This window comes from Sinocyclocheilus grahami, unplaced genomic scaffold (assembly GCF_001515645.1).
Source record: "Sinocyclocheilus grahami isolate Dianchi unplaced genomic scaffold, SAMN03320097.WGS_v1.1 scaffold740.1, whole genome shotgun sequence".
NCBI lineage: Eukaryota > Metazoa > Chordata > Actinopteri > Cypriniformes > Cyprinidae > Sinocyclocheilus > Sinocyclocheilus grahami.
This window is the reverse complement of record NW_015505919.1, coordinates 259,091-280,414: the sequence shown is the minus strand read 5'-3', so window position 1 is coordinate 280,414 and position 21,324 is coordinate 259,091. Positions and strand designations below refer to the sequence as shown.

Sequence of the window (21,324 nt, the reverse complement as noted above, 5' to 3'; positions counted from 1 at the left end):
ATTTTGACCTATACAATATATTTTGGCTATTGCTACAAATATACCTGTGCTACTTATTACTGGTTTTGTGGTCGAGGGTCACATATATTGGTGGAAAACATTTATATTTTGAATAAATGCTATATGACAGAGAAAATAAATGTTTAACTTTTTGTTCATCAAAAATCTTGAAAAAGTAACACAGGTTCCAAAAAAATTATTAAGAAGCACAACTGTTTCCAACATTGATAATAAATCAGTATATTAATATAATTTCTGAAGGATCATGTGACACTGAAGACTAGAGTAATGGCTGATGAAAATTCAGCTTTGCATCACGGAAATAAATTATATTTTATAGTATATTAAAGCCATTATTTAAAATTTTAATAATAATATATCTTACTGATCCCAAACTTTTGATATTTTACATTTTCATTGAATTTATAATTAATTAATTATGCCGTATCAAATTTAAAATTGAGAAAAGGATAATAATAAAATTATTAAAATACATTTTTTTCAAGTGTTTCTGTTTTTCTTTCTCTCACATTCTTATACTTCATGAAGCATCATTTGCATTTTCTTGTGTTTTTCAGAAATGGTCGATGCAAAGCGGTCAGCACGACTTCGCAGAGGCCTGATTTTTATTTATTTTTTGCACCTTTTCCGAGTTGTTACGTTTCACATTTTTACAGAGGAAACCAAAATCCCACTGATGGGAGCGATTGATGGGAGTGCATGATTCTCTCTATAAGCACATCAACACATAGCACTTCGAAACAATCAGACTGTACATTATCACAGGGACTTCACCCAAGTGGTCACCAACATCCTGACAACATTGGAATTACGTTGTGGCTCTGTGATCTGCACAGCTGCAATGTTCTGTCAACGTTGGGTTCATGTTTGAACTGTTTGGGACTAAATTTTTGTGTATATAAGGATTTGACAAATACTCACATACAAAATGTAAATATTTAATATTGTATGTGCTTTCTCTATTTCATGTAGTTATAGACCCATTGATATATTTTTGATATAAAGAATTATTGTGGATCAATTTTACTCTCTTCTTTATGAAAACATTTTAAAGCATTTGTAGACTGTCCATGTAGTAACACTACTAAGCCTCTCCTCGGGCTGCTTGCTTGCACTGCGTTTTTCTTGATTTATTCTTTGCTTGCTCGTTCTCTCTCTGCCTCTACCACAAATGTTTGTGATCTCTCTCTTTTCAGATTGACATCTGTCTTGTACACCTTCTCAGTCCTCCTCTCTATCTGGGTGTCTCTCCATTGCTGTAAACTGTATGAAACTATAATTCACCACCGTGTTTCTCATCCTCTCACATTGTACTTGTTTAATAAAGTGTCAATGTAAATGCTGTCTCGCTCATTTACTTACGGGATGCTGTTCTGTCACGCAGTCTGCTGAAATTGTTTTGGTGACTAATGCCGATTCCACTAAACAGCATAGCTGATGACCTGTATATAAACAAATAAATATATAAATAAATTATATATATTTTTACTAATAGAAATATTAAAAGAAATGCATAAATATCTTATATATATATATGTGAAATTGTAAGATAAAATTTGAGCGTTAAACCCCATATTTATGAACTTAACTGCATCAAACCAAGCAGCATCAACAAACAGATGCTGCTAAACATTTTCTGAAAACTAACCCTTTGAACTATTTTGCAAATACCTGTAACTATCTGGTGTTAAGGTTATTTTAAGTGGATTTTTTAAAGACAGTTTTACTCAAGTTCAAGCAAATGTCTAATCACAGTTCACCACATTATCTATAACGTCTGACAATCACAAAATATCCAAAACACTGATTATGGTCCAAACACTGTTTTAAACTTAATGTTAAGCAATCAATGTACTGATTTACAACCTAAACTCTCACACACTTAATTTGTTTATGCTATTTATTTCCCAACAAATGCTCCTTGGTTTTGTTATGTAATGCGAAGACACTGGTATACGGTATTTTTAGGGTGAATTAAGTAATTTTGTAACAATTTTGAGGGCTGTATTTAAGCAATGAGACAGAATATGCTACTTAAAAACATTACAATATTGACTGCTTACCTAAAACACAAAGACAGAGTGGAACGCGCAAACGTTAGCTGTTCAGATACATTGTCAGTAACCCAAGGACAAAAAAAACATAATATTAAAGTTTAGCGAAACGGTAGAAATGTTTGTTTACACTACAAAAGGACATTAGCAGTGACTCGAATGGATGAATTGTTTGGCCACACCCCCACGTTACGTAAAACGTGACGTCTACAATATCATTATTTATTTCTTTGTATTAGTAACCTCAGTCCGTGAACGATAAGCAATCAATGTACTGATTTACAACCTAAACTCTCACACACTTAATTTGTTTATGCTATTTATTTCCCAACAAATGCTCCTTGGTTTTGTTATGTAATGCGAAGACACTGGTATACGGTATTTTTAGGGTGAATTAAGTAATTTTGTAACAATTTTGAGGGCTGTATTTAAGCAATGAGACAGAATATGCTACTTAAAAACATTACAATATTGACTGCTTACCTAAAACACAAAGACAGAGTGGAACGCGCAAACGTTAGCTGTTCAGATTGTCAGTAACCCAAGGACAAAAAAAAACATAATATTAAAGTTTAGCGAAACGGTAGAAATGTTTGTTTACACTACAAAAGGATATTAGCAGTGACTCGAATGGATGAATTGTTTGGCCACACCCCCACGTTACGTAAAACGTGACGTCTACAATATCATTATTTATTTCTTTGTATTAGTAACCTCAGTCCGTGAACGATGACTGGACAGATATGAAATCATTTTTTCCTGCATGTTAAAAAAATTGCACATGCATAAACCGTAAACATAAACATCTGTCGTGTTGCGTAATAAGTGACAGTCCATTTCATTACATAATAAATTAAACTGCAAAGCCACCTCTTTTCTCTGTCATAAAGAAGAATCATCTGACTGAAAGTGTCAGCTAAATTACTCTCCCTCGTGAAATGAAAGAAGAGGTAAAAAAAAAAACCAGTTTGTCACAGAATCATAAAGTCCGTCTATGTCCACACGACGTCGCTGTTCATGCGATTTGCTTACTCAAATGTTACAGTTTCACCTGTGGTAACAAAATTAATTCCACATGTGGGAACGTATATAATATAATACAGTAAAAAAAAAAAATTCATGATTAGGCCTTTATTATACTTATTATTTCAGAATGCCTTGAAGACACTTACTATTTTGATGTAGGCCGGTACACTTTAAACATCATGGTAGGTAGGCTATCACTAAATTTGAACTGAGGAAAAATCGTTTTAGTTCACTTTATATAATCTTTTGAAGTAATGAAAAGCTTTATTTGCATCTATATGCTTTCTTACTAACACATAACTCATTGCATGTAAGACTGCAGTTTGAGAATGCAAACTATTAACAGCTTATAGTGTCATTTTCGTCCTTTATGTGGGCTAATGGATTCACTGCAGACACTCACAGCCACACCATACTTCCTGCAAATCAGATGTCTTTTAATTACAAACCACGCCTCTTTTAAAACAACCCTACAGCGGTCATACATCAGATTTAACAGTTGTAAAAGATCTCCTTCGAGCCGGATTCGAACCAGCGACCTAAGGATTTCAGTGATGATCCGCTACAGTCCTCCGCTCTACCAACTGAGCTATCGAAGGGACGCTTCACCAATCGTTTAGGAGTCTTAGGAGTAGAATATGCAGTGTATGGCATGAGCATTTTTAGTTGTTGCTTTCTGATACTACGTACATTTCCAACCCGTTCGCTAGAATAATCTATTTGGAAATTCAAAAAGCATTTAATGCTGGATTATACATTTTAATCTCCGAGTACACTTAGTACACGCAAGAGAACGTAAGTACACAAGGAATTTAGTGTCGATGTAAACGGTTGATCCAGGAACATGTTGAAGGAAACACGCCTAGCGATCATTGGTGTAATTTATACTGTATAGTAAAGAGCGAGAAATATTTCTGATACATACATACAATTTTAATCTATTTTGTTTTCAAATATAAATGGCGTTTTAATTTTTAAATATGTGATACTGTAGTTTTTTTGTGTATTATTATTTGTTTGTCTGATTTTGGACCTCCTTTGGACCGAGTTTGATGATGATGATTATGTAGGCTATATACTACAGAGGAAAAATTGCTACCAAATGATTGGTTATTTGGGGATGCTGTCAATCGTCCCAAACACTGGGCCCCTATTGTTAGATGCAGCTGTCCCTTGCTTCCTCTGTCCAATCAGGAATCTGGTTTAAATAAGACCTCCACCTGTCACTCACAAACATGCTTGCACCCCTCAGTACAAGGGTACAGTGAGACCATAAACACTATTTATAAACAAACAAGGGAGGAAGAGGGACATAATTATCCTTCATTTATATCCTTCGTGACTATTATTAAGGAGGAATTTACTAAAGGACATAAGAGCAAGTCACACTGATTATGTGTAAACCGGACACAGCTACTTAAGTGCATATAAGTGCACTTTTTATGAGTTCACAATGATGTAACACTAAAACCAGCATTAATAAGGTGGAGACATACTGATGCCGCAGTGTTATCTGGTTGTCTTGGAAGTATTAGACCTGTGGAGAAACTTAAATTCCTTCGCAATCCTAAAAAAACATATATGTATATGTATATGTATATGTATATATATTATATACATGCATACACACACACACTTTATTTTAAAGGCTTTTCACCCACATTACATATCAAATAGGAAATTGGCATGACTCAGTGTTTTTTTTAACCAAATTAATGGCGGTTGCTCTATAGGATTCCAATGGTAGTCAGCCAGCTGAAATGTTAATACATAAATAGTTGTATAGACGCCACTAAACACTTGTCTGTCTTTGTCTGTTATCTCTCTGTCTTCCATCATCGGGTTCCATTCATTGTCTCAGGGGTGGGGTACAAAATTCTCTGCGTCATTTTGGAATGCTGAAATAGAAATGGAATTAATGAGAGTACTGTGAACCCATAAATGACACAAAGACATTGTTTATACTCTAAGCAATGGGTAGAACGAAACTATTGGTGCTAGCCAATTAAATCAATGCCTAAATAGTTAGTTAATCTAATCAAACATGGTGTGAAAGAGGATCCCTACCAATGCACAAGTGTGAGGGTGCATCTGTTTTGAGTCTGAAATAGGCTCCTCACACCACAAAGGTTTTAGGGTGGCAGAGTCAGAGGTTAGAGGTCAGGGTCTGAATATAGGACAAGACAAGGCCCTACAAGGTAGAAAATAGATCCTAGGTGCATCTGCTCAAAAAGCTAACCCAACAGCCACTTAGTAAATGTCACATGGGGAGGGAGGCCCCTATAAAGCCACCAGGCATCCATGGAGATCATCTCAGTCCATTCAGGATCTTTACCACCAGCTGTACAGTCATACCTCAGTGATCCCCTCTTTGCAAAACACTCAGAAAGAGCACCATGTGTGACACAGAGGAGTTTGTGGAGGAGTTTGAGGAAGAACAGGAGGAGGTGAATGAAGAGGAAGAGGAGGAGGCTGAAGAGGAGGTTGAAGAAGAGCCTGAGGAGGAAGAAGAGGCTGAAGAAGATAAAACTGAGGAGATAGAGGATGAGAAAGAGGCAGAGGAGGACACCAAACCAAAGCCCAAGATGTTTGTTCCCAACATTATGGCACCAAAGCTGCCTGAAGGAGAGAAGGTGGACTTTGATGACATCCACCGGAAGCGTGCAGAGAAGGACTTCAATGAATTGCAGAGTCTCATTCAGCTGCACTTCTCCACCAGGCAGAAGGAAGAGGATGACCTCGTGGCTTTGAAGGACCGCATTGAGCGGCGTCGGGCCGATCGTGCTGACCAGCTGCGCATCAGAGCAGAGCGTGATCGCGAGAGGCAGACGCGATTTGCCGAGGAAAGAGCACGGCGTGAAGAGGAGGCCGCCAAACTGCGAGCTGAGGAGGATGCCAGGAAAAAGAAGATCCTTTCTAACAAGGGCTACGGTGGCTACCTGCAGAAGGTCGATCAGAAGAAGGGCAAGAGGTTGACGGAGCGCGAGAAGAAGACCAAATGTCTGATGGAGCGTCGCAAACTGCTCAACATCGATCATCTCAACCAAGAGAAGCTTGGTGAGAAAGCCCTTGACCTTTGGAAGTGGCTCAGTCAACTACATGCTGAGAAGTTTGAGCTGGCAGAAAAGTTAAAGAGGCAGAAGTATGACATCAATGTTCTGCGGAACCGCGTTATTGACCATCAAAGAGGAACTAAGACAACCAAGACCACCAGGAAGTCCTGGAAATAAATGAATCAGATACAGACACATGCAATGACACAAAACGGAGCCAAAAGGGTTTGCTGGAATCACAGTTTCAAGTCTAGCATCATTTCCGTTTTCATTTCTTCTGATCAATAATTGCTCCTAATGTTACACTTTATTCATTTAGCATTGTATCGTACATGTAATGGGTTTTATAGTGTTATTTTTTTGTTTCATGTGATCTGAAGTCTTGATCTCATGCTGTAAACCTTTTAAAAGTTTATATTTTTCTTTGACCACGAGATATTACAATTTGCAGTAGAAATGCAAATCAAAATGTTTTGCTTATATTTGAATGTATGTTCCTTTTTGCTCCTCAACCCCAGTGTTATCAAATATATTGAATTAAAGCAGTAATTTAATTTTGGAAAAGATGCACATGCATCTTAACTTGAAAGACTCAAAGACTGCTTTTCTACAATTACTAATTAAAGCTCTTGCAGAAATTACAAATAAGAAATAATTTTAAAGGTGGAATTAAGCACTGGAATAAACAATAAATAAAGCTATTAATAAACAAATACATCAAGATGTTATACTGTATGAATGAAAAAGGTCTTTATATGTAACAAACATAAAGGCACATACTGTAACAGTAGTGTTTTAGCACATACATTAAAGTATACAAAGTATCGTTTACACACACACACACATATATATATATATATATATATATATATATATATATAAGCTAAATTATTAGTGTGCAGAATAATTTTATGCATTACAGTTCCCAGGATGTGATATTCTTCATCTATGAAGTCCCATTTTCCACATTCCACTCCATCTAGTGCAGATGAGCGCCCAAGTCATTCAAAAAGTACACTCCATTGACAGTGAGTGTGGATGGCTTAAGTCTCATAAAATAAAATACAAATAAGTGTTTCATTTCTGATTTGTAACTTGCTCGATTAACAAAAAAGAACATGATTTCTAAAAGCTTGCAGCAGTTAGATTGGGTCAATGCAAAACTTCTATGCATAAATCACTGTTAGCATAGCATTAAAAAAAAACAATAAAAATGTGTATATTCTTTGAAACTAACCTTAGTGCATCTAATGCAAAATAGCTGTTTATATAGTTTATAGGCTAAACACACATTTCTAAGCAATTTAAGCATCAACCAACTTTAAGGGCCTGACTGCAAACTGATGAGTTTCTATTTTTTGGCACATAACTATCATTATGCAGAATTTTATAGCAGTACAACTAGATTCCTTACAAAATTGGACAGATCATTTGTAATCTGACAAAGTTTTAAAACATTGGTCACATATATTTCCCACTAATAGTTAAAGTTTAAGAATTTAAGAACCTCAAGCTGTAATAGTGATTTTTGGATTATCAATCCCATTTTGTCCAAGTTAGCCTCTTTTTTTCCAAATCGTAAAAGGTATGACCTTGCAGCAAGATCTAGAAATCCCGGTTGTTGCTGCTGATCATTTTGGGATATGAAGTTCCAATGGAGCGCCCAAATCTATACACCACAATCTCAAGGAGATACTCATCTACCTTCACTGTAACCTTGGTCACACGCTCATCAGACAGAAAGAAGACAATAGTAAAGAGAGCCACCTCAAACTCTGGGCTGACGCCAATGAAACAACTGCCCACCGGCTTCACCAGGCCATTCCAGCTAAACTGCAGGTTCAAGACGTGATCGTCCTCGTCCGGCTGTGAAATTGAACCAAATGTAAACATTGGAAGTAATGCAAACAAAGCTATATTAATTTGGTCATATTATATTTCCCTTAGCAAATAAATTTGAAATGTTGAAATACTGTGTCCTTGTTATTTCTGGCCTTGTATCCTTTGTAGTTTACATGATTGTGTTTCTCCTGGTGGTAAAACTGGACCCAGTTGTGGAGGCCCATGATCTCTTTACCATATTTGGTTTCACCTACAAAAACATGCTCAAATCCACAGGAATCTTCACTGCCTCAGAGACAAGTGGAAGATGGCCGATCAATAAAAACCTCTTAATGTATAAATGCTAAGGCTTTAAGCAATAAGATGGTAAAGGATTTTAACATCTTGTATGTCAGTTACTAATATAACAAACCCAGTTCAGGTTATGTGATGTATGCCAGCCCGTTCAAAGGAGGATTATAACTCACCCTCCATTTTTGTCCCTGCGATAGAGCTTAAACCAGATGTCATAGAGCTGGCTCTTAAACTGAGCCAGATCTGACTGAGCTAGACCTTTGCAGACTAAAAACCTGTGGGCACACTGCAAAGACAAAACCTTTCAGAACAGGATGGAAAGAATATAATATTTCTCTTCACTTGTCCAGTTTTTGCAAGTATTTGCAGAATGTCATCTTTACACATTATTGTAATAGTCTCCTCCTTGAACCAACATCCCTGTACTACAAAGCTTATTTGCACATTTGTCTCACATTCCCATATTCACTATCCACTTCCCATCCAAACCATCCATTCCCATTAAACCACATTTTGCAAGTTAATAAATAAATGTCACATTTTAATAAATAAATAAATATTAAAAATGTGCTTTAACAAGTGTTTACTATAATATGAATATTCATAAAATATTAAATATTATTTAAAATGGCGATTTTTTTTTTTGTAGTTTTAGCATTAGTTACTTTCCAACTCTGGTCAGGAACCTCTGTCAGTCACACAGTCAATAGTAGACACTTAAAATTCTTTAAGTTGCTAAATTTCTACATGTGCAAACATGACATTACTAAATAGCAAGGCAAAAACAGTGATCGGTGAGCGATTAGATACCTTCATGACCTCTGTCTTGAGCATAGCATCCAGGAAAAGATGATTTTCCTGAAGCTCCTCTTTTGTCACATGCTCAGTCACTCCTGTAGACATCTCATAATTGTCAAGCAGATTTAGGAAGTCTGAGAAGAGACAAAGTAAATAAAACAGCGGTCTAAACACTCTTGCCATACATTGCATCACATCAGTAATTAATGAAAACTAAAAAAATTATATTTTAGTACATTAAAGTATAAGGATGCAATTAAAAACATGCTATTAAACATGCTATGTTATTACATGTTAGTATAGAAATGGCCTATAGCTACTTACGGGCGTAAGTATCCATGCTTTTGAGCTTCTTTTCATCGACATAGGAGAAAAGAGGAGCTCTAGCGCTGTCCCTGGCATTATTACTGCCTTCAGCTACAAAGCCAGCCTTCCCCTGTGAGAAAACCAATGCACTATAAACGACTGATTGATAAAGTCACCTGCAATCACGTATGTGGAATATATTACAATGCATTTACTTATTCATATATGTATTCTTCATAAACATGCCTCCTCTCCCAACCACCTACCTGTAGGTTGACTTTATAGTATTTTCCAGGTTTCATGCGGTTCACATCCAACTTCCACAGTTCATTCAGCACATCTGAGAGCTCCTGATCGATGCCTTGTCTGCAGTAGAGAAAGCACGACTTTAAACGTCTAAAATCAGTCAAGTCTGGCTGTATTGCCTAGTTAAGACAGCAATACTTACAACAATAACTGTAGTAACTATCGCAATTGTTATTAATGCTAGCATGGTTATTTTTAGTTAATCTCTACCTATCTAGTCAATGACAAAAGTCCAAAGGTTATGCAACATGATTTTTTTTTATTATTTTAAAATGTTTTATTTGTGTTGGACATAATATATATTCATACATAATAATGGTAATAATAAACAAAAATATTTTTTTTTCTTAATTTATCTTAAAATGTCTTTTTATATTACATTAAGAAAGTCAAGATTAGTATATTAACAGTCGTTAACCGTCGTTTCTTTAAACCTTACCCCCCTAAACTTTTAGATAATCATACCACCTAGACCTTTTTTTTCTTTAAGTCCCACAAAATACATATTTTAAATTGCATTTAATTCAAACACTGAAACTGTCACAGAAGAGATGTATTCATGTTAACGTCTGTATGAACTGTACGTATTAAAATAACATGTTTAATAACAGGTGTGACCACTGATCTATATAAATGATCTCTATTATAGATCAGTGGGTGTGACTCCAAATGCAGTGTAATAAACACTTTATTCGAGCCGCTATATATGAAAAATACCTGACGTCAAGCCCGGTTTCTATTCTCTCGAAACCGGAAATTAATTTGACACTAGATAGCTCACCTGTGCTTTTTATTCACAACTAGTGTTCAGAGTAGCATTTGGGTTACGCACGACGGAAGCTCAGAAGATTAGAATTAGATGTAAAACATGACACACAGCTCATGCCCATGTGAGTCACCCTAACATGAAAACACACAACACAACAACTGGTTGTCAAGTTCAGTTCCGTTCACAAAACAGGTTTACGGAAAAAATCATTAGGGAGTTAAGAGTTCCTCCCATCTGGAAACTGTCGTCGAACAGAGTTTGTAAATGTGGCATCGCCTCCATTTGCTTGTACAACTAAAACAACAAATTCAGTACGGCAATAACGGCGAAAAAGTATGAATGAATATATACATACGAAGCTTCGTAAAGAATATCATTGCGCACATACGTTTATTAACCTTCTAGCAGTTTATTTTAATACGCACCGGATGTTATAACCTTAACTTACCCGTTTGCGCGTGAAAACTAACGTCAAGTTAAAAACATTGCATCTTGATTCGATCACGTTTACAGTAACGTATAGTTTGGCAAAAGCATAGCCACTATGATTTTAAAACCATAATAAATGCCCCTAAGTAATACCGTCAACGCAACTTTTTGAGGCGGCTGATCTAAAAGCACAAAAAAGAAAGACCGTTAAACATCTGTTGCCACTAATTTTCTCACCCTTTGGTCATATTCGCAGGTTAATCCCCTTAGTTTGTGGTTCAAAGAAGCAGGTTGTCACTGAAGTCGTGTTGGATTGTTCTTGAACGATTCGTTCGTTTTGAAGAACGAGTCGTCTCGGGGAATGATTCGTTCATTCGCGCATGCGCAACATCATATACAGGTGAAATAAATGAACTTTTCCACGACATTCTAATTTATTGAGATGCACCTGTAGGTTCGTTACTGGAATTAGTCAAGTAGTTAACCTGGTTGAGTCTTCGGGTTTTTCCGAGTCGTTCGTTTAATCACGTGACAGCCCCATTAGCTTAACCAATGTAGTCTGAGCCGGAAAGAGAATTGATTAGTTCATCTCGAGTCTTCGGGAATACTGATTAATGTTACATAAAAATACTATACATATTTATATATTTTGCTATTGTATTATGGAGCGACACTTTCATAAACTTTTCTATACGCCTCTGATTATATAATGGTAAATATTACAATATCATAGCACAACAACAGCGATCAGCAATAATGATAAGCCTAATACTCACAATAAAAATAATAAGGTCATAGCTTATAGCTCATAACACAGTCTTGGAGGTAAGAAGTGGATTATCCTTCACCTGAAATGTTTGTCTTTTCATCCTGAAATGCGAGGCAAATGTTGGATCACAATAATTAGGAACCAGTTTCCACAAATCCCTTCATTTGATTGGGATGTTCTCTTTTATTCTGGAGGGCAAGGGCAGTGACTGTACCATCGAGCGTATTTTGCAGTATTAAACACGTATTTATACTGATTTCATCAGGCTCCGAAAATTCTTCAAAAAGAACACAAAGAATGGCCTTCTCAGCTGCCACAGATGCAACTCTTGCGTCATCAGAACAGGGTGTTCGCAGTCTAGCTGTAAACATGTGGAAAATGTGATATAAATCTCAGCCAGAAATCGTCAATTTTGTAATATTTATTTGCACAAAAAAATAAAGATTTATTTGAGAAAAAAGGGTTAATGGGCAAAAGTGGTTAGTACAGTGTATGACTGTTTATGATAACTTCATTAAAGAAAATCATTATGTGTTCTACAGTGACTGGAACAATTTGAGTAAGCCATTTTTTAAAAGGATAGTTCACTAAAAAACTGAACATTCTGTCATTTACACAAACTTATGTTCCAATCCCATACGTTTTCTGTTTATCTTCAGAACACAAAATTAAGATTGACCATGTTTACCATATCAGATGTGCTCTATGTGCATTATTCAGTATTTATGTGAATATAAGCCTAAATAAATCTGTTAATCATTTGTGTCTCTTCATTTAATTTTTTTTAAAAGTTTGGTTTAGTGAATGGACAAAACTGATGTGAGACTATTAAAAATATCTTATAACTTAATATCACCATTTGTGCTTGGATTTTTCCTACCATAAACAGAAGTCTTATGAGTTTGGAACAACATGTAAAGGGAACTAGACATGTTTGTTCTATTGTAATTCATGACTGTTTACTTGTCTTCAGTAAGCCTGTTTTTACTTAGGCTATGTATTATGTTTGTTTGTGTGATATCGAAGTTGGTAACAAGAATTCTGAAATTTCAGCGCATCAAAAAATGTTGATAGGATAAAAGTCCTACTTAAAGCTATATATATCATTATTGTGATGGGGGCCCTGCAGTACTCATAGCTCTGAGGTCTTAATGCGTCCCTGCATGAATGACCAGCATTTTTGAGGGACTTGAATGAATAGTGTCATTGTAAAGCTGCAATATTCTAGAAATCACAGATTTGGAAGGGCCAACTTTTTAAAAAAATTTTTGCCATGGTTACTTCTCATTTTCTATATGGAAACCTGCTTATATTTTGTTTTATTTTTGCCTTCAAGTTAAACATTTATTCATTCTTCATTGTATCATTTGCAGGGAAGAGAAGCTATTTTATCGCATCTCATTGATTTTTTCCTCTTAATTTTTGTAGAAGTTTGTTTACAATGTTGATCTGATTAGAGTGAAAACAGTGTCACTTTGGCCTTCATCTGGACAACAAGGGTTTCAGTCACAGACCAGCCCGCCATCTTGCAATCTCAGTGAGAAGTAGAGGAGTGATGCCAGTTAAATAGGGTTTGTCATATGATTAAGGAAATTGGCACCAGGTACCAGAATAACACCAATAACTTTTTTTTCTTCAAATATCTCATTTAAGTTTTTTATAGCCTACTGTGCTTCAGAATACAATTAATTTATGAAACATGCTTAAAGAAACTGCCCTTCCTCTCCTGTAAGGATAAGTTAAAATAGGAGTAAGCAGTGACCTTGGATTTTGGGAAATTATTAAAATTATTTAAAAATTCTCTCATTTTGATATCCACTAGGCCTTTTTTTGCATTTAGTTGAACAGCATATTCAAAAAGAGAATGTGAGATAAAGAACAAAATTAACACACTAGATAGACGATTTACAAAATGTTTGTAACGTTGTATTATTAATATTTACATCTCACGTTCCTAGTGCTGTCGCTCAAATGTTATTAGGCTACACGTCAAGATATATTTAGAAAATGCGATTACAAATTGGAAAAACTACTATAACATTTTAATTTGATTATCATGTATTTTTGAAATTACGCATGCATGTCATTTGTTATGCTTATATTACATAATTTCTCAAAGCACATGAATAACACAGTCTTTTCCCCAGATTTCTACTAGCTCTGTAACCAATGGAATCTTAAAGGGGTCCTATTCTGCTTTTTCACTTTTTCAACTTTAGTTAGTCTGTAATGTTGCTGTTTGAGCATAAAAAAGATCTACAAAGTTACAAAGCTCAACGTCCACTTCAAAAGGAGATATTTTATTTAACAGAAATCTCTTTTTAAAAACTACAATGACCGACTCGTTTGGACTACAACGCATATTTTCCGGGATTTGTGATATCACAAATATCGACGAATGGGACGAGACCTGGATGAGCTGCACTAGGGAAGGCAACGAGTGTTATCTAGCTAGCTTTCCCTAGGCAGACGAACTTAGAGTGGTTACAATCATCCGGGTTTAAATCGCGGTCAAATTGATTTGATTTTGACGCAATATTTACACTGAAGCTGGCAGGCGGCTATGGGAAGGAGTATGACATTTCCCGACCAGGCGCCGAGTGCTGCCAATCACAACACACACTGGCCCAGCTAACCAATCACAGCACATTTCGTGTTTCAGAAGGCGGGCCTTCATTTGATACAGGAACTATTTGAGCCGTTCATGCCAGACTGAGGAGAGAGGTATTGTAATAATGTAAAATATGTGAAAAATTATGTGTTTTTCGAACAACCTAGTATGAAAGCATGTTCTAGTACACCCCCAAAACAAAATCAAGACTTTGTAAAAGAGCATAATAGGACCCCTTTAAAACATATTTTTACAGCAAAATGCTACCACAACTTTCCGTACTAGTCAAACGTTTGGAATAATTAAGAAAATGTATTTGATCAAAAATAGCCTACAGTACAACAGTAATAGAGGAATATTATTACAATTTAAGTTTTAATATATATTGTAAAATGTAATTTTAGAGAAAGAAAGAAAGAAAAAGAAAATAAACACTTCTATTCAACAAGGCCACATTAAATGATCAAAAGTCAATACCTTGATAAGAGTAAATACCTGCATAATGTTACAAACATTTCTGTTCCAAATAAATGTTGTTCCATGTACTTTTATTTATCATGGAGTCCTGAAAACGTCATGTTTTTTTTAACATTTATAATAATAGGAACCATTAATAATAATTAAGAACCAATAATAATTGATAAAAACTGAACGTCAAATCTGAATGCTTTCTGAAGGATCATGTAACACTGAAGACCGGAGTAATGACTGCTGGAAATTCAGCTTTGCCATCACAGGAATAAATTACATTATTATTTTAAATTGTAATATTTCACAAAATTTATATTTTTACTGTATTTTTTATCAAATAAATGCAGCCTTGATGTGCATAAGAGACTTCTTTCAAAACCATTAGAAAATCGCCCACCAGAATTGAAGAATTGAACCCTTGTTAGGTCTGAGGGTATTAATCGATGGTATATGCTGTTGTAAAAGCAATCTGTTTGCATTTTTTCAAATTATCATCAAATTACCATAATGTTTGACAGCATAATTTGTGGCGAACACCCCTTTTTCCACGAAGCACCATGAATGACATAATTGAGTGAGTCGGTCTCCCTGTGCTCTCAAAATACATAAATATTTGTTGTTTTATGCATATTTTGCAATAAACTTCAAATGTATTGTTTATATTGATGTGATCACAATTTTAAATGGAATTTTTGTATTTCAACATTGTCATTCTTAATCAATTTGATCAATTCTTTTTTTTTTTGTAATTCACTGTGTTTTATTTTGATAGAACACACAAAAAACACATTACAACAAAGGAGAGAAAACCTAATAAATAAACCACGACCCTCCCAGAACCTCCCCCCATCCCACACCAACCCCATCGCACCCCAGGACCCAGATAAACACAAAAGTAAAACAACATAAAATCTAATAAATATATAAAAATATATACAAACAGAATTGGTAATAATATTAACAACAGAATGACATCATTAGATCAAATGACCTAAATCTTGGAGACTATGGAAATCCAGTTCTTCCAAATAGATAGAGTAGCAGGTTGATTATGTCATTCTAAATGCTTCATGGGATTGTAGTTCTTTCCTTCATTATAAGCTATTAAGTACACAGTCTTGTACCTGTGTCTTTTTGTCCAATTCTGAAATAATGTTTGGCCTCAAAAAAGTTTGTATTGTTGTGAATTACCTTGTAGCTGGTTGATATAATGCTTTAATGAAGAAACATGAAAGAGTCTTGCAGCTCAATCACTAGAGCATAGCACTAGCACCACTAAGGTTGTGGGTTTGATTCCCAGGGAAACTAGAAACTGATGAAACTTATGCCTTGAATGCAATCCGGTCATTTTGGATAAAAGTATCTGCCAAATGCATAAATGTAAAAAAAAAAAAAGAAAGAATTAAATTAGCTGACACTTTTATCCAAAGCAAAATGCTTCTGTAACTAATGCCACTGAAAAGTGGGCGGACACTAATAAACACACACATTTAAGATTAAAGAGGAGTACATCTCAGTAACCTCTAATGCTGCCTTGTCAGATTTGGTGAATGTGTGCAGCTGTTCACATCAGACCAAAATGCTTTATAGGGTAAAAAAAAAAAAAAAAGTAAAGCAAGTTCTTCTTCCGCTGAGACTATGGCGGCCCATAGAACTGCTTGCGGGAAAGTAATGAAATTTGCAACACAGACAGTGGACAGTCTCAATATTAACCATAGCAGATTTGGAGACTAACTCAAACCCTCTAGCTCCCCCCACCAGTTCAAAGTTACACTTATGTTTATGCTAATAACTTTTGAATTGTAAAGTCTAGAAGTGATTTTTTTCCCCTGTGATTTCGTGACTCATTCGACTCGAATGCATACAGAAAATTTTAATTTTTACAGGTCAAGATTTTTCACAATTTTGATTGAATCAAAAATAAATACATTTTCGAACTCATCCTAGATGATTTGTGTGATTTTCACCAAAATTGGGTCAGATTGTCTTCAGATCACACTGGCAAAAAGTTATGGAATTCAAGTTGATTAGTTAAATTGTTCTCGAATAACGCATAAATGAATTTGATGAAGAGCATGCCAAAATGGATGTGAGGCTATATCTCCGCAACCCTTTAGCGTATGTAAACTAAACTTGGAGTGTGTTATAACAACCATGACCTGAAGATTCCTTCACAGATTTGGCACAGTGCCACGTAGTGGTCTGGAGATATGACAAAATAATGACATAATCAGTCAAACGACATAATCAGTCATTTTGATTTTCTTTGAAAAGTTACTTTTTCGAACTCCTCCTAGACCATTGGTCCAATTTTCACTTTGGTCCATTGTCACCTCACACTGACCACACCACATTCATTTAGTAACCGTGCCACCTATTTGTCAAAAATGATAAACCTGTAAGTTATATTACTAGTGATTTATGATTTTTTACTATTTTGACTGAAATCATCTTAAAATAGCTTTAACTACTTTTTGTTTTAGTTGGTCTGATGCTTCTTGCCATGCTTAGCTCCTCAATTTGCCTTTGTTGTACTTGGCCTCTTAATTGCTGATTGCAGCTATATTTTAATTAAAGTTTTTTGATGTACAAATAAATATCATAACTTGCACTCTTAATGGTCTAATAAGATTATTTCTAGGAAGTAAATTAACCTGATTTACATCAGCCAATGTGCATGAGCACCAGGCATGTTCTCGCACAAACATTTAATGAACAGCAACTATTAGTTAAAGATTTCTCTATGTCAGCTTCTTCTTATATGTAACAACAGGGCACCCGTCTTAGTTCATTTAAGTGTATGTTATAAAGAATTTGTTTTTGCTGGATTATTTGAATGAAGCTGCATTTACTACATTCACACACTCTTTACCTTTTTCAACAGAATGAAATTAAGTGCACAAGGCGCCCCTGGAAACTTCACATTAGAGACGATAAAGGTATGTATGCTTTCACATCTCCAATTGAGAGACTACAAAAAAGTATTTGTACTTTAAAAAAAACTGCCTCACACTGCAGGTCGATATAATTTAATTTAAAAATGAGATAAAAAAAATTGTGAAAAGGTTATCTTTATGTTTTATGTTAACATCTTAACAAAGATCATGGTTTGACAGTACTATTATCGTACTCATCTCACTAATTTAAATATAAAATCGGTGTTAGTTATGTCAGTTGTGATTTGCTAAAGAGCATTTGATTGGACAAAAACAGCTGAAAATATACATTAAAATAGCTGGGAATGTTGTGTAGGATGAGGCATTAGTACTTCTGGTCTGTTTTACATGAAGAAAGAAGCTCTGAATTTTGTCAACATTAGAATCTAATTATTATTCTATAATCTGTTGTTTAAGTAAAACTGTTTTTGGCAACTAACTATGTATGAAGGCAGACACATCCTCCATGAAGTGGAGAAATCACAGACTTTGGTTGCATTTTGCTTTCTTGCTGAACGCTTTCTCAGATCTTTAGAATAAATTATATATTATATTACACTACTTATATTCACCACTGATTTTGACTAAGTTTTAAATTCTTATGTTTTAGATATACCATATGGATTAATGTCGGTTTATTTATGTGTTTCCCCTGCAGAAGAGGGATGTGTTTGGACCACACAGAGCTCTGGGACGTGTGGACAGACATTCGCTGTAATGAAGGACATCTGCTCATGGACAGGTGAGACGTATTACTTGTGTTTGTGTTGTGTACTTGGCATGTAGGTTACCATCATTTTCTTTTTGGAGGCTCACCCCTCTAGAAAGCAAATGATGGTAACCTAAACGGGTGGGGAAGGGACGGAGGTTAAAAAATTTTATACAGCAAATTTTTTTTTTAACATCAAGAAGCATAACCACTGCTGGACATCGCTCTGGGACTCAGGGAGGGACCCGAATCATCCTCACCCCTTCATTCACACAGCACTCACTCATATCACAGAGCTCTGGCTGGGATCAAACCAGCAACCTCTGAACTGTGAGACAGTGCTCTTACCAGTGAGCCACAGACCTCTTGTTTGACCAGATGCTGGAACTTATATTTCACTGTTCACCTGCATGTGATTTTGCAATAAGCTAGTTAAAGCTTAAGCAGAGACTTTTTCTGAATCACCCCCACACCACAGGAATCTGGCTGTGATCAAACCAACAACCTCTGAACCGTGAGGCAGTGCTCTTACCAGTGAGCCACAGATCTTTTGTCTAAGCATATGAAGGAACTTATACAGTATTTCATCATTTACCTTTGATTTTACTATAAACCAGCTAATGCTTTGGCAGAGTCTCTCTGTTGGGTGATCACAATCACAACATGCTGAAGTGGGATTTGAACCGTTGTCCTCATCACAGCTTTATTGACAGAGAATGTCTGTTTAGCCGCTTGCACCACCATGGCTCTCACACTGAATCCTGGTGTTTTGGGAAGTTTGACAACAATTGAATCTAAGCAACAGTGGGATTTGAACTTAACACAATGCTTTTATCTCCTGAGCCACTGATATTGGCTTTTTTCACTTAATTTCTTGGACATTTTAATAAATCACCTAATCTTTTCTAGCAAATTGTCTGCACTTACTTGAATGAAATAACATTGTTTAAACAGTATATGAGAAACTTCATTATTCTTTTTTTAATAGAAAAGTAGAGCACAGATTGGAACGGGGCAGTGTGATCAAGAAAAGACCGGAATCAAACACAGGTGAGCCAGCAGCTCTTATATGAAGTGCCAGATGCTTTTGAAACACTGGTTCATGAAGCTTTGAATCTCTTATGAATCTTTTAATTCAATCAGTGGCCAAGTCACTTGATTTCCATACAACAAGGCTTCATTATATTTTTAAATATTTCTGTGTTTTAACTGATCTCAGGTCAGTTTTATAGTTTAGGCTTGATTTTAGTGACAAACATAAAAAATGGAGAGTGATATTAATAAAACAACACAAATTATACAGACACTTTATCTTAATGATATTTAATGATTTGTAGATTACATTAAATAGATTACACTTTCATGTGAAACAATCAGTTTGTAAAAGGTGTCATTTTGGACTTTATTTATTGCATTTAGCGGGTGTCCTCAGCTGCTACAGTCAATCATTTTGTAAATCAGTGATTTATTTAAATTGTTAGAGAGTTTTGAATAGTTCCATGCTTCCCATCACTGCTTGTATGTAAAAGATGACGTCGACACATTACATGACTTACACTATCAAAATAATTTGCAGTCCCACCTGAATTATTTAAAACTAAGAAGTATTCCCACTACCTTTTGGTTTTCTCAGACAGACAGAAGACGACTATCTCTAATGTTCTGAGTTAGAGGGGGTCGATCCAAACGGTAAGAGCCTCATGCTTGTGCAGATTCTGTTTAGCCAAATTAACAACCCCAGTTTAGGTGACTTACTCAAGTTCAACCAGACGTTAATAATCAACCAGTCATCATCAGAAGGCAACATACATAAATAGGGTCTTTCCCAAAACCAACACATGCAATCTCTGCATTTGAGCATTGATCAAATCACAGAGCTTTATTTACACATTTTGAGTTTTAAAAGTATGCACTTTAAAATAAACTTTTAAATGTCAGCTCAACAGACCACACAGTTTAGTAATTGTGATGCTTCTAATTAAGTGATAAAAAGCAGCTATCAAATTAAATATAAATATTAAAATAATTTTACACACTCTGTTTTTCTTGACATGTCTTGATTTTGATGGGTTATGCTTAACCTTAAATACTGCCCTGATGCAGTATTAGAGATGTGAATGTAGTGTCCATTAAAGACAATGAGCTTCAAGTGGACTAGACCACAAGTGTGGGTATTGGGACAGACCCATAAACAGCAGTTAAGAACCACCTTCCTTCACCTCCAGATGACACACTCATCCTCGTGGGTGGACCTTCTCCTATGATTCTGTTTGCCTGCAAACCTGTATTTCTTGATTCTGGTCCAGCACTGCACATTTTACTTTAAAATTAAACATTTTACTTTTAAATGTTATTGCCAATGCATTTTCAGAAAGCTACATGAACTGATCTGAGTCTATCGGATTAGAGAGACAAACAAAATGTGCAGCACTGTGGGTCCCAGGACTGGAGTTGAGCGCTACAAACAGTCATCATTGTAGATCCATTCCAACAGAAGTCATCTAAAATAACTGAAAGGAAAAAAAACCCCAAGAGGTTAATTACTAAATGTTGCATTGCTTCGATTCAGCACTAAGCGCATGATTCCATACATGCTGTATTCAGGGAGTAAAAACAAACCTATATGCCCTATTTAATGTAAGACTAATAATGTATTTGTCTTGTAAGACAATGTATTATATGCAAGACAAATAACTTATTCCCTATTGTTTTACCTGGTCAAACTGAAACCATAAAACTCACTGTCCAGATACTCCTCCTCAAGGGGGAGCTGGTGAATATCTGATCCTGCAGCTATAAATATTTTAATAAAATAGCAATTAGACACCATTATAGACATTATATCAGTCATTATTTTACAGATTATATATGTCAACAGTCATTTGAATACTGGCTTTAAAATAATTTGTTAAAATCTGTATTACAATCAA

At 35.4% G+C, this 21,324-nt stretch overlaps 2 protein-coding genes, 1 long non-coding RNA gene and 1 other non-coding gene across 7 annotated transcripts; 1 reads left to right on the top strand and 3 right to left on the bottom strand.

Annotated features, from left to right (window-relative positions):
- Positions 1-1,169: 1,169 nt before the first annotated feature.
- Positions 1,170-2,219, bottom strand: LOC107560725 (uncharacterized). Its single transcript, XR_001605764.1, has 2 exons — positions 2,085-2,219; positions 1,170-1,463 (listed from the first exon to the last, which is right to left on the bottom strand). It is a non-coding gene; the product is annotated as an uncharacterized lncRNA (long non-coding RNA).
- A 1,393-nt stretch (positions 2,220-3,612) lies between these two features.
- Positions 3,613-3,700, bottom strand: trnay-gua (transfer RNA tyrosine (anticodon GUA)). The gene is given in 2 exon segments: positions 3,613-3,648; positions 3,664-3,700. It is a non-coding gene; the product is annotated as a tRNA-Tyr (tRNA).
- Positions 3,701-5,046: 1,346 nt separating this feature from the next.
- Positions 5,047-6,357, top strand: LOC107560724 (troponin T, cardiac muscle-like). Of its 2 annotated transcripts, XM_016244977.1 has the most exons (2): positions 5,047-5,548; positions 5,666-6,357. In XM_016244977.1, the coding sequence occupies exons 1-2, from the start codon at positions 5,498-5,500 to the stop codon at positions 6,329-6,331; spliced, it is 717 nt and encodes a 238-aa protein (XP_016100463.1). In that variant the 5' UTR covers positions 5,047-5,497; the 3' UTR covers positions 6,332-6,357. The 2 variants fall into 2 exon arrangements, with proteins under 2 accessions (XP_016100463.1, XP_016100462.1); XM_016244976.1 differs by having other exon boundaries at positions 5,047-6,357.
- Positions 6,358-7,035: 678 nt separating this feature from the next.
- LOC107560723 (poly(U)-specific endoribonuclease-C) lies at positions 7,036-11,244 on the bottom strand. 3 transcript variants are annotated; one of them, XM_016244972.1, is made up of 7 exons: positions 11,136-11,244; positions 9,661-9,760; positions 9,413-9,524; positions 9,101-9,222; positions 8,464-8,576; positions 8,128-8,281; positions 7,036-8,020 (listed from the first exon to the last, which is right to left on the bottom strand). In XM_016244972.1, exons 1-7 carry the CDS (start codon positions 11,144-11,146, stop codon positions 7,760-7,762), a joined length of 873 nt encoding a protein of 290 aa, XP_016100458.1. In that variant the 5' UTR covers positions 11,147-11,244; the 3' UTR covers positions 7,036-7,759. The 3 variants fall into 3 exon arrangements, with proteins under 3 accessions (XP_016100458.1, XP_016100459.1, XP_016100460.1); XM_016244973.1 differs by lacking the exon at positions 11,136-11,244 and adding an exon at positions 11,064-11,134; XM_016244974.1 differs by lacking the exon at positions 11,136-11,244 and adding an exon at positions 10,482-10,535.
- Positions 11,245-21,324: the final 10,080 nt, after the last annotated feature.

What these genes read in the sequence shown, in the direction of transcription:
- LOC107560724 (XM_016244976.1), top strand. Translation starts at nt 5,498, where the DNA reads ATGTGTGACACAGAGGAGTTTGTGGAGGAGTTTGAGGAAGAACAGGAG.
- LOC107560723 (XM_016244972.1), bottom strand. An exon ending in AAGCATGGATACTTACGCCC is followed by an intron (nt 9,223 to 9,412) that starts GTAAGTAGCTAT and finishes GTCTCTTCTCAG; the next exon opens with ACTTCCTAAATCTGCTTGAC. An exon ending in CCAGAAATAACAAGGACACA is followed by an intron (nt 8,021 to 8,127) that starts GTATTTCAACAT and finishes TCAATTTCACAG; the next exon opens with CCGGACGAGGACGATCACGT.